At 39.2% G+C, this 19,624-nt stretch overlaps 1 protein-coding gene and 1 long non-coding RNA gene across 3 annotated transcripts in view; both read left to right on the top strand.

Moving 5' to 3' along the window:
* The first annotated feature begins 5,171 nt into the window (after positions 1-5,171).
* On the top strand, positions 5,172-6,957 carry LOC149101605 (uncharacterized). 2 transcript variants are annotated; one of them, XR_016202841.1, is made up of 2 exons: positions 5,172-6,351; positions 6,821-6,957. It is a non-coding gene; the product is annotated as an uncharacterized LOC149101605 (long non-coding RNA). The 2 variants fall into 2 exon arrangements; XR_016202842.1 differs by having other exon boundaries at positions 5,172-6,361.
* Positions 6,958-15,523: 8,566 nt separating this feature from the next.
* Positions 15,524-19,624, top strand: part of LOC110055865 (uncharacterized) — a 13,258-nt gene continuing 9,157 nt past the window's right edge. The window contains exon 1 of the mRNA XM_020762287.2: positions 15,524-15,889. Coding sequence (XP_020617946.2) covers positions 15,589-15,889 — 301 coding nt within the window. The 5' untranslated portion in view covers positions 15,524-15,588. The remainder of the gene's footprint in view (positions 15,890-19,624) is intronic.

Genomic DNA, 19,624 nt, shown 5'->3' with positions numbered 1-19,624 from the left:
TCAAAAAAATCTGACCGATTGACACGAGTCTTCACGCTGTTGTTGTCACACAATAACTCGCTGGCCTCTTTGAAGTTTTTCAGTAATTGGCGATGTTTACCTTACTTTATTCGCCTTGAAATCCCCTAAAACTTTGCTAGGAATAAAAATAATTGTTTCTTTGCCAAAGATCTGGTCTTGAAAGCCGAGTTTCTCAAAAAAATCTGACCGATTGACACGAGTCTTCGCGCTGTTGTTGTCACACAATAACTCGCTGGCCTCTTTGAAGTTTTTTTAAAGTAATTGGCGATGTTTACTTTACTTTATTCGCCTTGAAATCCCCTAAAACTTTGATAGGAATGAAAATAATTGGTTCTTTCGTTTAAGCAAAACAACTGCGCGCTGGTCGGTTTCACTCCCAGCTTAATCCACGTCTCCGCTCGCATCTCTTTCCGTTTCGTCGTGCTTTTGACGTGTTGCGTCTTTCTCCAAAACCGCCTGATGCTTTCGGCCAACGCTTTTCCTACGCGCTCTCCAGCAGATTCTGTCAATCGATAGCCAAGAGGCAGAATACTTAATTGCAGAAGCGCAAACACTGTGTTCGGCTGTCCACAAACTTCTCTCCATCTCCAAAGAGCTTCGCCATTCAGTTGAAATTGAAATATGCCATTGCTTCCATTGACGAACGGAGGTACTATGTTGATCAGCAGGGGATGGATCGGGGTTTCGAAGAGCTCTGAAAAGAGCTCCCGATCACTTACGATTTCGCTGTCCATGTTCATTGAGCAACAGGTTTTCGAATGAATCAGCTGCGCCGACAGCATACTTTTGAAATTCGCGGTAATGAATATTTCAGTTACAGTCAAGTGGTTTTCTTGAATGGGTATTGTTTAGTTTTGACAGCCATTGTTATACAGACGTGTGCTTAAGACAATAGCTCTTCCATCGAAGACGCGCCATTTTCAAATGCAACTCCAACAAGAAGTTTTCAAACTCAAAAAGCTACAGGTTCCTGTGGACCGATTTTCAAATTTGAAACGGGTTTTGTTTCAGTAAAAAGCCATCTTTCATTTGCCGTGCGTGAAAATTAGGAAGGCCGGTTTAGATGGTCTGAAAATTGCTTCTGAAAACGGTCCCCATACAAAAAATGGCCAATTTTTACCCATTTTCAAGAGCAAAAAGCTACTCCTTATACCTCATATATCAACTTACTTAACGGCTTAAATTGAAGATTCAACCTTCTTCTTCAAAAAGCCGCGCGTGAAAGTTGAAGTTTTAACTCCTGGAAACCAGAACAGTAGGTTTTATCAACGCTATTGGGCCAATTTGGACCCTTTCTTCTCTTAATCAGGGCATTTCACGACACACAAACATTCAAATTTGCCGCTTCGCCGGTCATGAATAATTAATAATGTCCAGGCATTCTACCCGATGGTTCTTTAAGCAAGGATCCGAAAATGCTTTATGCAGAGTGTTTGTTGTAGTTTGTTTGACACGCTTCAGAAATTTTATTTTTCCTTTGTGCAGGTGAGGGTACTGAAAAAATTTCTTTATGTGAAAATCTGAAGACCTCAATTCAATACATTGATACTGGAAATGAGCTATTTTATGTTTTATAAATTATGATGTTAGCTCCATGTACATTACCGCATTGTATCTGCTTGGACGGGAATTAAAAGGTGGGGGATTGAATTTTTTAATTGTGAGAATTCTTTTAATCGCAAACACATATTGAGTTCCTGGTGCTAGATCTCATTAGGAAATTTATCTTTTAGTTTACATTTTCTGTTTAAACGAGTTAGGGGCGATGTAAAAGCCAAAGAGGGAAGGGAGGTCAAATAAACATTTACTCCAATTTTCAACTGGTGAACATTAAGAGGAGTCTTATTTGATCTTTTTAAACCTTAGGTTATCCTCCACTACCTTTGCAAGACCATTCTAGCGGGCCCCATTTCTGCCAATAAATGCAACAACCATGGAAAGCTATCTATTTATTGTCATTGTACTGTCAATTAAACATTTAAAAACCAATCTTGTGTCTTTTTTTTTTGTTATCTGCTGAAAACGTACGCTTATCATTCTCTTGAAGCCAATAATAAACTCATCAATACAAAAAGCAACAGGGAACCTGGGATGGATGGAGTTGAGAATTCAGGCTTGGGGGTTCATGTTTACAAGTACAACCTCTGTGACACTCTCCTCTAGAATATTTCTTTTTCAGGTCAGTTTAAACTTAATGAAAAAATAATTGTTAAAGCTATCGTTATTTACATAAGATTTATGGTGAAAATTAAAAGCATAAAGTATAAAGAAAATAACTGCTTAGAGGCAGTAAAGCTATTACAGTTTCTCAAGATAGATACTATCAGAGAACAAGGGGTTTAGTTATGATAAGAGATCACCTGATATTGATCTTTCCAGCTTTGTCATAACCTTCCTTACTGAACTCTTTGTTTTGGCAATAAGTCATCTTGGCTTTACAAGTATGTCCTGGATAAGTTAACTCTTACTGCCAATGGCTTAGCATAGGAAGTGTCCCTGTTCATATTTTCTTTCCTCTTTAATTCACTTGCTGCTTGGAACCAAATTCTGTATTTTTTAGTTCTTTCCATATAACATCCTACGCATTTTTCTTTTACAGTCTATACAAGTTGAATTCAAATCACTGAGATATTTAAAAAGAATTAGAACCCAAAGCACCAGTTTAGGATACCTTTCATGTCGGAGGCGCGAGACAAGAAATAGCTTTGCACTGCATGCGGACGCCCGAGGAAACAGAAGCTGCTCCGATCTCATATTTCACGAACATTTTGACATGAAATAAAGCACCTTTCTGCCAAGAGGTCTCATCCATGTTATTCTGAATATCATCCCTTTCATCTAGGTCTCCCGTACAAAGAACTTTTATCATTTTACCACCTAAAATATCCACACGTCTGCTCGGCTTGCGTCAGTTGGTTGGTCTCGCAGAAGAAAATGTTATCGTTGACAGTTTGGCGGATAATTAGGACTATAATTTAGCGCGGAAAAATAATTCCTTGGTACATTATTTACTTTGCAGCTCAGCATATGACTTGATAAATCAAATGTCTTTGAAGGGAGCATTTTCCATCTAATACTTTTTCATATTTCGAGGGTTTCGAGTATTGATCAGCAGGTCCTTCACGCTATCGTCTACAGACTAATGGGTTTAAACCCACTGACCATTTTTATGCATATGTTAAGCGATTCGTTTTCATCTCCATTCAAACGTCTTAAACCATATCTAGATCATATTTTTGTGTTCGTGTTGTGCATTGTTGGGTTCTCTAGATCTCGCCCAAGAAGTGGGCGCGAAGCTTCCCTTTTCAATCGCGTTTTCAATTGAGCGATCTCAAAATTTTGCGTGTTTTTGTGCCTTCTGACCTCTAGTTTTTGAAAACCAAAGTATTTTTGGACACGATATTAACATTACCGCTCAGAAGGACAACCGAGGAGTACTAGGAGCGAGTTTCCGCGTCGAGCAGTTTTCGGAAATTGTCGGCTATTCCAATATGGCGGACTATACCAATCACATAATATGCGAATTACCAGCGGTAAAACTATGTTGATCAACAAGAAAAGTACGTTTTCATTTGCCTGACATGTTAAGAATAATATGTAGAGAGTAAAGCAGTGAATTGTTTGGCAAATGCTGTATATTTCTTTACGTCTCTTCCCGTCTAGTTCGTAAACCGTAAATTTGTGCGCTAACATTGTAGACGTCTTTAACTTAGGCACAAGAGTTTTTAAATACGTCTTTCCTTGAGGACGAATTTTTTCATTGAGCTCTTGATTCGGTGGATCCCCGAATTCAAACTTCCTTTGCCTTGTCCCTCTGGCCGGTGGGATCTTGAAAATACTACCGGCCAGAGGGAAAGTTTGTGTATTAGGTAATTGGACTTAAGTCCATGCACAGTTTTATTTGCAGAATAGTTTGATACATTGCTCTTTAGTTTTATACTACACTGGAATTACTCTACAGTAATATTTTCAGTTTTCTGTGATCTTGTCCCTCTAGCCGGTAGGATCTTGAAAATACTACCGGCCAGAGGGAGAGCTTGTGTATAAGGTAATTGGACTTAAGTCCACGCACAGCCATTGACGTCATTTGTCACGTTAAGTCGAAAGACCGTGGGAAAACGAGTCTGCAATGTCCTTCAGGCGGTCAGCGGCTAGGGATCCAGTCGTGACCCCATAGATCAGATCACGCTGCGGCCAAAACGGTGTGGCGGTTGGGAAAGTTTTTATTTTTGAGTGACCATCATTTCTGAAAAACAACATAACATTGTTCCACTAAACGTTTTCTGGCCGGGAAAAGTTGTTTTCCTATTTGTGCATTCGTTTGGATTCCGCCGCTGTTTAGATGAATGACGTCAATGGCCGCCGTCACGCGACGACATTTTCCAGATTCAACTTTCGTTAGCAGATGGTAATTTCGAGTTATTTTCTTTTTCTGCGTATTTTTCATCTTCCTTTCTCTTTTAATTCTACGTCCCTCTACTTAGGATGGTCTTTGAATGCCTAGCAAGGTTTAAAGTGGCGTTTAACACGCTATCCACGGCCGTATTGGCAAAAGAGAAGTGTTTCGCCGAAGTAGCAGGATAACGGTAAACACGGTAACTTTGAATGCTTTGTACAAGGTCAATATACTTTGGCCGAAAAATGTTTTTCCAGAAACGTGATGTATATCCCTCCAATGTATGATTCATCACCGTGAGTGCTTTCAAAAGCTCCAACGCTCCATCTAATTTAGTATGCAATATTTGAAACTTTATTTTTCAATCGCTTCGGCAATTTTTTTGATGTTTATCGAATGATATTGCATTAAAAAGCCTTTTTCTTCAACACTGTGTAGTTTTCTCATTATTTTGCGTTACGATAGTAATTTCTGAACAGTTTTTTGCGGGGGCTTATTTTCAGTCTGATTTTGCTGCTATCAGACGGAAAAAGTTTGCGGCTCGATATTTTTGGTTTAAAGCGAAACTGAAACAAAAGAAATTCATTTTTAAATAGCATTTGCTAACCTCTACTTGGGAGATAAAAATCGGCCTATTTTATTTTTTTAGCCGGAAATCATCGGTCGTTTCTTAGGCGCAGGTCCTCTTAATATTTCCCCTAAACTTCTTGCATCCTATTAACGTTTTACCCAAATATCCAGTATCCTGAAAACCCCTAATAGGGCCTCACTGATGAACTGTTAAAGCTGATCAAGATACACAGATCATGATCTTTTGACCTGATATCGTCTATCGTTTTCTTTTTTTCTTTTGTTTTTTTTTTTAAATAATCGATCACCTACCCTGCAAAAACATCCTAGAAAATGCCTGCAAGCAGAAGCTCATGTTCAAATCATTCTGGGAAAGCCAGTTACTTGTTAGCCACAGAAATGCGTAAAATGGCTTTAATTTCGGTTACAATTTCACTTCCTACCCACCCTACCCCAACCCGTTGGAATGTTCATTTGTCAAATGTAACCAGTCCGGAATATCTCGATAAATTAGGACAGTCATGACGTCATGAAGCTATTGTTAGCTGGGAAAATGGCGGACCTTTTCTGCGGACCAAGAAGATATGTTGTTTCTAGTCTCGCATAGACTCTGGCCGGCATTATCCAGGACTTTTTGCGACCAAACGTTGAGAAGGAGAATAAGCGGCCATTTTGGTAGTGGGAGAACGTTGACTGTCTTCTAATCATTGAGGTTTTTGGTGTCAAGCGACGATGTAGACGCGATTTTGTGGCCAAATATTAAGGTTAGTAAAGTGTACGCGTTATTTTCTAGTATTCAAGTATTTTTCATTGAGCTGTGTATATTTTTTACTGGTTCTAGTGTTGTTAAAGTTTCATCATGCCAAATTACACGGTTGTAAACAACGTCGATATTTTGTAAACTCTCTTTGAATTTGAGGCGTTACAAGTGTACCTGAACCGCTGTTGTTATAAGGCTTGAGTAATGCATCGTTCCTTCATTTTTATGACAGTTGTTTTCAATTTCTCTCTCTTAAGTACATGGAAGAGCATACTCGACTGCTCGAGGCACTTAGCCGAATTTTTGGAGAAAAAACAAGGGGAAAAGAGAGGAAATAAGACCGCTAAGTACGGGGACGAAATTCAACAAATTTGGGAGGTCTCTGTTTTGGTGGATTCACCGAATGTGCACCCCAGTTTTATCACTGGAGAGCCAGTAGCCTGTTGAAAACCACCTAGAGCACAGAAGTGGCAGCGAAACAGACAGGCCAGGGGTTGTGCAGTGATTCCCTGTAAATGGATGCTATCAGTATCCCAAGGAATGGCACAAAGGGTAGAGAGATTGTTTGTGCTCATTTACCAGACGTTAAGGGCCATGCAAACATGTAAGTTAAGGTTTGTAGGGGGCATTGTACTCTTTTTTTTTGGCATTTTTTGAAAACTATACACACTGCAGCCGTTCCTAGTAGATGATGATTCTCTTCACCTCCCCATGAAGCTTGAATGTACCAGAAAGTAATGTTTTTGCAAAATAATTTCTATGAACGCAAAGACTGAAAAGGTACGAGAGTTTGTAATGTAGTGTCGAGTGTTGAACATTACTAATTGTGAAACTAATGCAATACATTAATTGGTTGTGAACAGGAAACATATCAGTTTGGTTAAGAATATGTAATAAAAAATAGAAAACATAAGAGTTATCAGACCACTTGAGGGAAATCTCTTATTTAGTGAGACTAATGTGGTGACTACATTCAAAATAAATTCATATGTTAAAACGAAAAATACATTTGTAATAATATTGGCATCTGTAAGCAATGTAATAATCTTCTAAGCGCTTGTGATTTGTTTCAGGTCCTGCATTCTGCTAAGAGGCAAATTCAAGGTCGAGAGTACCTAAAGAGTGAATAAAATAAAATGGATTTCACTTTTAAGACAGAATTTGTTTTGTATACTTTAAATAAATATATAATAAAACCTTGGGACATGTGGATGGATTGTGAATGCTCCCTTGTCAACCTGTCCAGGAATTATATTTTGATATTTTTGGGTAAATAACTTGTGAAAGTCAGCAATTATATGTAAGTTTTCATAATTTAAATGTGGAAATCAGACATGATATCTTTTAGCGCAGTCATATCAGACTTTGTGTTTAATTTTTGGACAATGGCACACCGTTTATGGGCATTTTTTATTGTTTGCAGCTTGAAAGGCGCTATTGTTTCTAGAACAAAGAACCGACTCTCAGCCAATTTCCGAGCGCGAGATTCAAAATCTTCGCTGACGACCAGATGCTGACAATATCACCCTTCTCGTGGTGGGGTAGGGGAAATGTCGCTCAGTACAGCGACATTTTTCCGGGGTACGGAAGGGAAAATTTGTTACATGAAGCGCGGGCTGTAGAAGTTATTTCTTTCTTGTTGCAAACCGGCGAACGCCAACGTTCAGAAACGCACGCTTAAATTGCCAGGGTGTGTATTTTAAAATACAAATGAAAAAGCGAAAAATAAACTGCAAGTAAAACCCAGTCATCGGCAAAGAAAAGTGAAGCGAAGAAATAAGCCTTTTTTTCTGGTCTGTTTAATGCTCTGCAATAGGCCAGCCGCTAGTAAGCCAAACACGCTGCGTGGAAAGTAGCCTACTTGCAGCGACGAACTGCCGTAGTTTCCGCCACTATCAATTATGTTCGAAATATCAGTAAACTCTTGGGAGGGTTAAATTGTCATGATAAAATTATTGAATGTCTTTAAGTATAAGAAAACAAAAGCGCCTTTCGTGTTATTTAAAAACACAATTGCGCTATTAGTGCTGTTACTCCCCCAATTCAAACTAATCGATTTTTACTCTTTCCAAACATATTAAAGTTTATAATTAGTCAATCTAAGAAATGGTGACAGGATTCTTGGGGAATTTAGTTACCAAACACTTTCATTGCATTAGTTCCACTAAAGTATTCATAACTTGAACGCTTTCGTGGCTAGTTGTGTATTGTTTTATCGTCTTTGTCTCTTAATCGTCAACAAACCATTAATTGACAAAAACTTTACTTTCCATGTAGAAGCGCGTGCCGCTAACCATTGTCAGGTCTTGTGCACAACAAGAATAAAGTTCTAATGAAGACCTCTATTCAGCTTGTTCTCCGAATTGGTTATTTAAAAAAGTTACCGGCGTATAACATGTTTTGAGTGCAGCTGAGCGTCTTTGAAATTCGCGCTTAGTTGACACCATTGTTTTCTTGTTGTCATGAATGGTCATTGAGTTCTAGTTATTCTAATGAGGTAAATGGTTATGGAGACGCGTGCTTGACAACAATCATTTCGCTATTGTCACTTGACAACAACCATTTCGCTCGTGTTTCGATCGTCGAAAAAAAAGTTTTCTAGGCAATGTTTTCCAAGTTTAAGATAGAGAAGGCGCCAAACGTCCTCTACAAACGCGGACCGAGGCATTTTGAGGTAGAGCAGTCTGCTATCTCAATGCCACTCCTTGAGGCGTACGACCAGCATATTCGCCAACTGCAGGCTGAGGTTCAGCAGCTACGAGCCGAAAATAATGGCCAGGCGGTGGAATTGGCAGGGAGAAGAGCGGAGAATTTCCAGCTTCGCCAGGAACTTCAGCTTCTAAGACAGGAAGTTGACCAAAGTCGCCTTGCAGTTGACCCTGTAAAGAACACAGTAAAATTTAACGTCAGCCGCAAAAGCTATTGGGACGTGGACAGGGCTGCGCGGTCTTTGAAGAGAAAAAAAATAGGTAGGGAGTCGTCACGAAAAAAGGAATAAGGAATAAAAAAACAACGGTTTGCCCAAGCAATTCCAAACAAGTCACACTATTTTTTTTTCGCTCACCTAATGCGACAATAAAGATTTTTGTTTGAGAATTTTTGGCTAACCGGAGAATAAAATTACTGAAACGGAAAAAGGTGCGAAAATCGCACCTTTTGTCTTGTCTTCAACAACGATATTTACTTGCTTCAATAGGCCAAAAAACAAAAATCGAGCGTTGTGTCTTCACTGTATTTTTTTTCTTTTCTCTTCTGAGTTTTGAGTTTCTGAGTTTTCTGAGACCAAAAAAGAAAAATCGAGCGGTGATGATAAAGATTTTTGTTTCAGAATTTTTGGCCAACCGGAGAAAAAAATCACTGAAACGGAAAAAGGTGCGAAATCGCACGTTTTGTTTTGCCTTCAACAACGATGTTTACTTGCTTCAATAGACCAGAAAACAAAAATCAAGCGGTGTGTCTTCACTGTATTGTTTTTTTCTTTTCTGAGTTTTTTTTAGCAGTCGAGCAATCAATGAGCGAACAGCGAAATCATTTAAACGTGGAAAGGTGCAAAAGGTAAACTTTTCTTCTTGCCGATCGACAACAGTTCTGTTTTCGTTTATGGTTTTCGTAGATCCATGCGCAATTGGTTAAATAACTATTAAGCCATGCACGAAGTAAATTTAAAGAGAAACCGTTCTCATCGCTTCCAGCTACTGACCGCCGCTTGCTTGCTAAAACACGGATAATACAAGCTATATTCTAAGTATCAATTATTTTAATTAACGACTTAAATAAAAGTAAAGTTCAGTTAGGCTGAGCTAGTAAGGCCGAAACATGCGCGCGCGGTATTAGAAAAGTTTAGTCAAAGCTGTTGACGTGCTCTTGAAATTTACTGACCCACCCCCGAATGGTTTGTCTTTGTTTTCCCAAGTAGGTTACCCTTAGGGAAAATATGTCATCAGTGACAATTTGCCGACTAAATCCGATATGACCCGAGTATAATTTCGTGAAACCGGACGAAAAATCCCTAAGGAACAGACAACAAAAGGCTCATTGTCTTAAAAAAATTAAACATAAACAATAGGCAAAGCTTGATACGAACAAATAGATACAGGAAATATTTGAAATAAATACCAACATGGAGAAATTTCAGATTTACAAAGAATATATTAACAGAATTTTTGACTATCCCTGCATCTGACAACACTAAAATTTTGGATACATTTTTTCTAGCTTAGTTTATTTTGTATAAAAGAACAAGAATTTCTCACTCGTATGCGTTATTGAAAATTCTGTTTTAATGATGATTTCATTTCCTCGATTTAGCCAAAACGTATAACATTTTGGACATCTACAATTAATCTTTGCTGGCATATAAGAACACGCGCGCGCTGTCGATTTCGGCCCGATAATCCCTAGATAGGAGGAAAGCCTCAATTCTCATATCGATCATTGCTGTGCTTAGAGAAATGCAGATTACAATGCTTATCGATTGTACGGTCTCTTTCCAAAGAATGATAACAGCAGCTCGTCAAACGTGGCCCGCATTGCGTTCTGTGGTGCTTCCTTCGGTCCGAGGATAATCGTTATCTGGGCAGAATTGTCTGTGACATGGAACGCGAACACAAACTTTCCTTTTATTTTATAATTTGGACAGTATTTAACTCAATTCGAGATAAACATATACCTCCTGAAGGCCCGCATTCATGGCATTGGAAAGTATTCGCGACTTTCTTTGTCCGCCATCTTGAATCTCTTGGTTTGTTGTGAAACACAACACTCCAATCAAAACACGCATTCTCATTGGTTGAAACGTGAATTTCGTGACATCACAGATGTCCTAATTTATCGGGATATTCCGGACTGGTAACGCAATCTGTGGAATAATGGCGGGTGCACAACAGATCAAAACAGAACTGAGCTTAAACGAGTTCTTGACGAGAATCCTCGATTAAGAGGAGGATTTTAAAGGCTGCCAACAGACGTCTGGGTCAGTTCGGATCTCAGCAAATTGTTAAACCTCTTGTAAACGGCAGCTTATGAGACGAAAGACAAACAAGAAGATCTGTTAGATCTTAAAACCGCGCTTTTAAAATTTAACTATTTTCTTAGCACTACAGTTGCAATGCAGTGTACATTCGAAAGTAATCCTTGATGATTCATTGATTACTGTAGACATCACATCACTTGATCAACACAGACTGTACTATTGCACCATCAGTCGTAGCCGTTGCGAAATCTCCGATGACGTAATAGTGTTAATCTGGAACTTTCTTTGGGATATGTATGGACATGAAGATACGAACACTATTAACAACAGCTTTCTTTCTTAAAAGTCAAGTTTAAATTTAATATTTTCCTTGAGTAAAGGGCTAGCAAAGAAGTCACACGAGTCACATAATTCAAGAATTACGTTATCGACGGCTATCTTTAGTACGGTGGTTATTTCCCTACCAATGACGTAATCATTGCATGTCCTGACATGTTCTTTGCTTGGCTTGCAAATATTTCATTTTCCTTCCGATCTATGAACTCGCTGCGATGAAATAGCCAAAGAATTTACTTCATTTGCCTAAAACCACAAGAAATACTCGCAAACTTGCAAATAAATTAATGACTGTCGCTTCTGGCGAAATAAACTTGCAAAGTAAACACGATCTTATTAGTCACGTAGCGAAAGTGAAAGCTGCAACGTTAACGCATTCCATGGCTGACGTAATACCTTTTTTTAGCGTATTTATTAATCTCTTTGAATCCAACGCTTCGATAAAACCAAAAGAAAATATATTTTACCCACAACAAAGGAAACAATATCCGTAAAATTATCCGTGTATTAATGTTTTAACAGCTTCTGGCGGAAAAAACATCACACGTTGCGTGACTCGGAATTTGGCCGAGCGGAGGTCTGCGTCTGGTCGCCGACAAAAAAAAAAATAATAAACCACGGGTAAACCTAGAACCGCGCTCGGCCCATGGCCGCGCGGTTAATAATATTGATAGATGTTATGAAGCGGGCTTCGAAGAGTTAAAATCTGCTTAACCGTGGCGATGTCTGAGAGTGATTTCGTACACTAATCACCAAAAATGTGACTGAAACATACTGGAAATATAACACGAGGCATCGTGGAACATCCAGTTGTCGACATGTCGCGAGGTAAGTGTAATATATCATTATTTTCTCTGTGCATCGTTATTTTCACGTTATTATGCTAATTAGAACGGCTGTCTTTGTTGACAAAAGCACAGCTCAAACTTCTTCCTCTAACATTTTACAGTTTTAACTGGCCCAAAATTTTATTGCATGTTTTTACATGTGAGACATTGCTCTTTAAGTGGAGGGTAGTTTTGGGATCTCAAGTGATGTACTTTTGGCGATATTTTCCTTTAAATTTCGCTTTTTTTATGGCGCTTCGTGAGTAGTCCGAAAGGGAAGTAATTTGAAATTCTGTAAAAAAAATCTGGTGATGATCAAATTGCCAAAACAGCCTCTCAATGTAACAAGAAACATTTGCTTGCCTTGAATAACGGATTTTTACCCGGATTTATATCGTTTTCTTTGTATGGCAAATTGTTAAAAATGTGCCCTAAAATGGCCGCTGAAAGCCCTCTCAGAGGGGCAAAACCAAGATGGTGGCCTCAGCGCTAAAATACGAATCGAATTGAACTGGAAGTTATATTTTTGTGAATCACTTATCTAGACCATTCATCTGAGAAAGTTTGAGGAATTTGATTTTTTCTGGTCCAAATGGCCATAGTTGAAATTTACAGAGGGCGTCTCTTAAAAACTCTTGTGCCTAAGTCAAAGACGTCTACAATTTTAGCGCACAAATTTACGGTTTACGAACTAGACGGGAAGAGACCTAAAGAGATATACAGCATTTGCCGAACAATTCACTGCTTTACTCTCTACACATTATTTTTAACATGTCAGGTAAATGAAAACGTTCTTGTCTCGTTGATCAACATAGTTTTACCACTGGTAATTCGCATATTATGTGATTGGTATAGTCCGCCAGATTGGAATAGCCGACAATTTCCGAAAACTGCTCGACGCGGAAACTCGCTTCTAGTACTCCTCGGTTGTCCTTCTGAGCGGTAGGATTTAGGCACAACCCCTCCTGGTTGCAGGCATTTCGTAGTTTTGTTAAGGTGTACCGCTGTCCAGTAAAATACTTTATCGCGCCTCCAAAAAACGTATTTCCGCGGTGTCAGCTGTGTGGCCCTCATTAGTGATGCGCAGAATCCTGTTCCAATGGATGGGACACGGTTCAACTCATGATTAGCCTAAGCTACCAGTTGCTCGGCAACGTTTTGGCATTTTTTACTATTTGGAGCAACTGCCTGGAAACTTTTGCCATTTGGAGCAACTTCAGATTTTTGATTGAATTTTTAAGCAACTTATGGGAATCACGAAGTCCTATATTCTATTCTCTACTTGCACAAATCCCATAATACACCTCTTTCCCCCCCCCCCCCCCCCCAGAAAAAAATATTGGCTTAGGAATTGTTTTAGATATCTCTTGGGACATCATCTTTTTGGGGAGGGGGCAGGTAAAAGAGCTTTATCATGGGATTTGTGTAAGTAGAGAATATAGTCCTGTAATTAGACAGCAAAGTGTGAAGAAAAGTGTGAAGTTTACCCTGACCTATAACCTGCTGAAAGTAGCTGAGATGCTTGCGGAGTCACGTCCCGTATATACCTGCACGTGACGGTTATTCTCACTTCCTCATTCCAAGGAAGAAATTGAGAAAAAAAAATTGGTTCTAACAACTCCAGACGCTCAAATCTCTTCTATCTGGTGGCTTTTAACACTGTTCTTTGGTCTTCAGGGTGGCCAAGAAGGTTATGGAATGAAAATGGAAGACTTTCGACTTCATGTGCGTTTGCTTCCGTGCTCGCAGATCAACAATAGCATGTCGCGTTTGCTCTCTTTGCTTCAGCACTGAAGCTAAAACTATCGCCCTGTCAATCACAGCCAAAACACAAAAGACTGATTAAGCCATCGAGGATGAACAAGCAATGCACTGAACCATGCAATGTACTGAACCTTCAGAAAGGACACGGTTATTCTTACTTACTCATTCCAAGGAAGAAATTGGGAAAAAAATTAGTTCTATAAACTCCAGACGCTCAAATCTCTTCTGTCTGGTGACTTTTAACACAGTTCTTTTGGTCTTTAGGGTGGCCAAGAAGGTTATGGAATGAAAATGGAAGACTTTCAACTTCATGTGCATTTGCTTCCGTGCTCGCAGATCAACAATAGCAATGTCGCGTTTGCTCTCTTTGCTTCAGCACTGAAGCTAAAACTATCGCCCTGTCAATCACGGCCAAAAAACAAAAGACTGATTAAGCCGTCGAGGATGAACAAGCAATGCACTGAATCATGCAATGTACTGAACCTTCTGAAAGGACATTGTTATTCTTATTTCCTCATTCCAAGGAAGAAATTGAGAAAAAAAAATTGGTTCTATAAACTCCAGACACTCAAATCTCTTCTATCTGGTGGCTTTTAACACAGTTCTTTGGTCTTTAGGGGTGGCCAAGAAGGTTATGGAATGAAAATGGAAGACTTTCAACTTCATATGCATTTGCTTCCGTGCTCACAGATCAACAATAGCATGTCGCGTTTGCTCTCTTTGCTTCAGCACTGAAGCTAAAACTATCGCCCTGTCAATCACGGCCAAAAAACAAAAGACTGATTAAGCCGTCGAGGATGAACAAGCAATGCACTGAATCATGCAATGTACTGAACCTTCTGAAAGGACACGGTTGTTCTTACTTCCTCATTCCAAGGAAGAAATTGAGAAAAAAACATTAGTTCTAACAACTCCAGACGCTCAAATCTCCTCTATCTGGTGGCTTTTAACACAGTTCTTTGGTCTTCAGGGGTGGCCAAGAAGGTTATGGAATGAAAATGGAAGACTTTCAACTTCATGTGCATTTGCTTCCGTGCTCGCAGATCAACAATAGCATGTCGCGTTTGCTCTCTTTGCTTCAGCACTGAAGCTAAAACTATCGCCCTGTCAATCACGGCCAAAAAACAAAAGACTGATTGAGCCGTCGAGGATGAACAAGCGATGCACTGAATCATGCAATGTACTGAACCTACTGAAAGGACACGGTTATTCTTACTTCCTCATTCCAAGGAAGAAATTGAGAAAAAAACATTGGTTCTGTAAACTCCAGACGCTCAAATCTCCTCTATCTGGTGGCTTTTAACACAGTTCTTTGGTCTTTAGGGGTGGCCAAGAAGGTTGTGGAATGAAAATGGAAGACTTTCAACTTCATGTGCATTTGCTTCGGTGCTCACAGATCAACAATAGCTTGTCGCGTTTGCTCTCTTTGCTTCAGCACTGAAGCTAAAACTATCGCCCTGTCAATCACGGCCAAAAAACAAAAGACTGATTAAGCCGTCGAGGATGAACAAGCAATGCACTGAATCATGCAATGTACTGAACCTTCTGAAAGGACACGGTTATTTTTATTTCCTCATTCTAAGGAAGAAATTGACAAAAAAAAATATTGGTTCTGTAAACTCCAGACGCTCAAATCTCCTCTATCTGGTGGCTTTTAACACAGTTCTTTGGTCTTCAGGGTGGCCAAGAAGGTTATGGAATGAAAATGGAAGACTTTCAACTTCATGTGCATTTGCTTCCGTGCTCGCAGATCAACAATAGCAATGTCGCGTTTGCTCTCTTTGCTTCAGCACTGAAGCTAAAAATATCGCCTTGTCAATCACGGCCATAAACAAAAAATTAAGCCATTGAGGATAAACAAGCCGGAATACTTTAAAAAGGGCCATGCAATGCACTGAACCTTCAGAAAGGACGAAGTGGTCGCACAGCCTCAACCTCGATCATGGATGTTCCTCCAGAGAAAAAGGAACACCACAAGGATAAGGTAACCCTAGTAAACGATTACGTTGAAGATGACTCTGAAGGAGGGAAACCTGCTTCAAGTAAATGGTCCATTATGCGGACCACCGCCATCTTTGCGTTTATATCACTCTTGGTTTGTGGAGCCACCCTCACAGCAACTTTCTTGACTCGGAAAGAGCAATCTTCTGGGCGCTTAGTGGAAGTTAACTTGGAACCAGGTGAGACTCTGTTGTATCACGTCGAGCAAGTCCTTGAAGTACGGAGCGGAGAGCTTCAGAAAGGTATTTGATCTCGCTACTAATTAAACATTAGGTGCTCTATTGAACTGCCTCTCATTGCTAAGTGAAAAATACAAATCTACTATTTTAAAATTACTTTTTTAGTCGCAAGGATCATTTTTTCGAAAAAAAGATTTAGGCCAATATGCATTTTTTTAGGTTTCAGACAGAGTCTGCAATTTACAAGATAGGAACAGTAAAAGCGCTCTCATAAAACATTACAGGCAGGTAATTAAAATGGAGATCATTTCAAAAATCTCAAAGCTGCACTAAAATGAATCAAACCGTGACAGATTTTATTTAAATCAAATCTCAGGTAAATAATTCGAATTTGCTCAAAAATCAGTCGGGCCGTGCAAAGATATAGAATGCGGGGTTTAAATAGTCTTGCGATCACCCCAAGTCTTCAGTTGCTGTTCCTTTTCCTTTGAGGCGTTGGATTTGATTTGGCGCCGTTAATCACGTTCACATCTGGAATAGCATGATATGTTTGAAGACATTTGCATATGCATGCATGGTTCAGTGCATTTTGTTGCAAATTTTTGTTGTTCGAAGTTTTGGTCTCAATAAGTTGCTTTTATTCAATTCATTGTTAGAACGCTAAACCCAGCATACCTATCTGATTAGCGCAATTCTGAATTTACTTCGGCATTTGACATATCAGTTTACTTTCGATTGTTGAGTTGACATGACAGACTTTTGAGTAGCCTAGGTACAGAGCTTTTGCATAGTAATCCAGTTTGGCTATATCGTGAATATATTTTATGATCGAGCCACTTGGGTAAGTTTTGTTGATAACGGCCATACGGACTAGCTTGTTACCTCAGAAATCTAATATGTTCAGCACCAACAGTTTCGTCATCAGTTCGGTTGATCATTCACGTTGCCCAATTTAGCGCCAATGTTTCTCGGAAAGTACTCGTCCATTTCTTCTTAATTGAGATTTGGGAAGGTATCTTTCTAGTTTTTGATATGTAAGTTTGTGAGGCATTTTGGATACTTGATCGGTACTTAAGAGCCATTGCCTGTAAATATGGAGAATCCGACGACGGGTCGGAAAATTCGGATTTTCTTTTATTGCGTCAAAAAGACCCTTTTGGCGAACTATCTTCAGAAATATACTTCCAAAGTTCCAGCGAGCTCACATTTTTGTGAAATCTAGGAAAGTTCGAAATACCGCTCAATCAACCAAGATGGCCGATGGAATTTATGCAAAATTGCACATTTTCAACAGGCCAGTACAGAAAGAAGGGAACTTGCCTGGATTTCACACTCACACAGTTTGTAATTTACACTTTGATCATTCTTCTGAGCTAAAAGTCATCTTGAAGTAAACACGTTTTGTCTATTTCTCAGCCGTTTGAAAAATACAACTATGGCAATTTAATTTAGATGTAAAATTTTAACTGATTTTAGAGGGTCATAACTCTTCTAGTATACAAATCTCTTGACAAATAAAAGATTCTAAAGAAAGAGCTATGCTATGGGTATACCATATCTAAATGGCTAGTTTGGCCCGTGAAAATTAAGCGCGCTAGACGAAAAACTATAAAGGTATTTTGACCAATTGCGCCATTTTAAGAGGACCCAGCTGCATCTTTATGAACATAATTCGACATGTTTCATTACACAAATTATTCTTTGACATTGTGTATCACAAAAGTAAGCAATAATTTAAACCATACCTTAGAAATGGCCTTGGTTTATATAGATGGCAAAGTCCTGTAGAAATCTGGGTGAGAAGACGACTTGACTCTTGTGACGGGCCATAAAGTCATGAACGCGAGTTTCACAATCCGAAATCGCCGTAAATTCAGTGTAAATTTGACAGGCAAGACCGAGAAACGCTACTTCTTTTTTGACCATTTTCTCTATGTATCTTTTTCTAAAACAATGTAGAGGAAAAATTTCAAATGCAGCGGTTTAAAACTGTGACTGGTCAGCCAGCGTGTTAGACATGTTGTCGTGGTAAATTGCATGGCGTGACACCGTGACAAAGAGAACAATTAACAAATAAAGAAGCCTCGACTGTGCTCTGTTCTGTTGTAAAGCACGCAGGAAGCGGTAGAGCACGAAAGAAGTGTAGGGGAAAACACGACACGAAGTCGACTGTTTTTCCCCACTTCTGAGAACGATGCCAATATCCAGCCATCTTGACCAAACAAGCTTGGTCACTAAAGGATTTATTATATGGCTTTCAAGGAAATTTTCCATGCGTGACACGGCGGGAAGTCCCGGGGGGGCAAGATAGCTCCATCTTGCCCGCTCGGGTAGCCAATCACAGCACAGGATTTGATTCATGTTGCCCGCTCACCGAGCTAGCCATATAATAATGTTGTGTACACAAACGTTGCATGTACACTTGCGTTTCGTTCCGAGCAAACGGTTCTATTAATCTTTGCAGTCGGGATTGGTTCCCCTTTTTAACGTAAAAAGAGAGAACTAATAACAAGAGATAACCACGGAAGAAGTAGCGATGCCTTTTCTCCATTTACTCGCCAAAGGTGCTCAAGTTTTGAATGCAGGACTACCGTTCCACCTTGAAGGCCGACATTTTGCCAAAATCGTCTGCTTGGGCGGCTGATTTCTAGAGGACTGTCCCATCTATAACCAAGGCTTATTCTGAGATATTATTAAAGTACAGCTAAAGTGTACAATACACGATGTCTACGAATAATTTGTGTTATGAAACATGTCGAATTATATTTATAAAGATGACCGAAGTTCGTGCTCACTCGTCCAAAAAAGGCGCAATTGGTCAAAATACCTTTATAGTTTTTCGTCTAGCGCGCTTAATTTTCACGGGCCAAACTAGCCATTTAGATAGGTATACCCATAGCATAGCTCTTGGTTTAGAACCTTTTATTTGTTGAGAGATTCGCATACTAGAAGAGTTATGACCCTCTAAAATCAGTTAAAATTTTACATCTAAATTAAATTGCCATAGTTGTATTTTTCAAACGGCTGAGAAATAGACAAAACGTGTTTACTTCAAGATGACTTTTAGCTCAGAAGAATGATCAAAGTGTAAATTACAAACTGTGTGAGTGTGAAATCCAGGCAAGTTCCCTTCTTTCTGTACTGGCCTGTTGAAAATGTGCAATTTTGCATAAATTCCATCGGCCATCTTGGTTAATTGAGCGGTATTTCGAACTTTCCTAGGTAGATTTCACAAAAATGTGAGCTCGCTGGAACTTTGGAAGTATATTTCTGAAAATAGTTCACCAAAAGGGTCTTTTTGACGCAATAAAAGAAAATCCGAATTTTCCGACCTGTCGTCGGATTCTCCATATTTACAGGGAATGGCTCTTAAATATCCACCAATAGCCACCTCCATTTTGGTGAGTAGTTACTTTAATTATTCCATAGTAGGTTGATGCACAGGTTTAGTCTGATATCTATTTTCTAGTTCTGGTGGCGACATAAAGACAGTGGGTTCTTCTGTAACTTAATAATTCGAATCTAATACTTCCATTTCATGCTAGTTCTTATATTAAATCGTTTTATCCTTGACTCTTATCAAAGAGTTGTGTCACAGATGTTGTTTAAGAAAGGTATCTATAGTTTGTATTGAGTGTTGGAAGTTCACTTCTCATAATTTGATATATCGACGCTTTCTTTTAGAAATGGGCTGCAAATTTGGTATAGCCTTTTGGTGTCTTTTGAATTAAGACTCCCCGCGAAAATTATAGAACGTCCGATTTTCTAGCTCGGAATCCGAGAAAAATTGTTTTCTCT

The sequence above is a fragment of the Orbicella faveolata genome, unplaced genomic scaffold (genome assembly GCF_042242905.1).
Source record: "Orbicella faveolata isolate gen_17 unplaced genomic scaffold, um_ofav_v1 contig_37, whole genome shotgun sequence".
NCBI classification, from domain to species: domain Eukaryota; kingdom Metazoa; phylum Cnidaria; class Anthozoa; order Scleractinia; family Merulinidae; genus Orbicella; species Orbicella faveolata.
The sequence above is the reverse complement of the archived record's forward strand: the minus strand, read 5'-3'. Positions and strand labels throughout refer to the sequence as shown.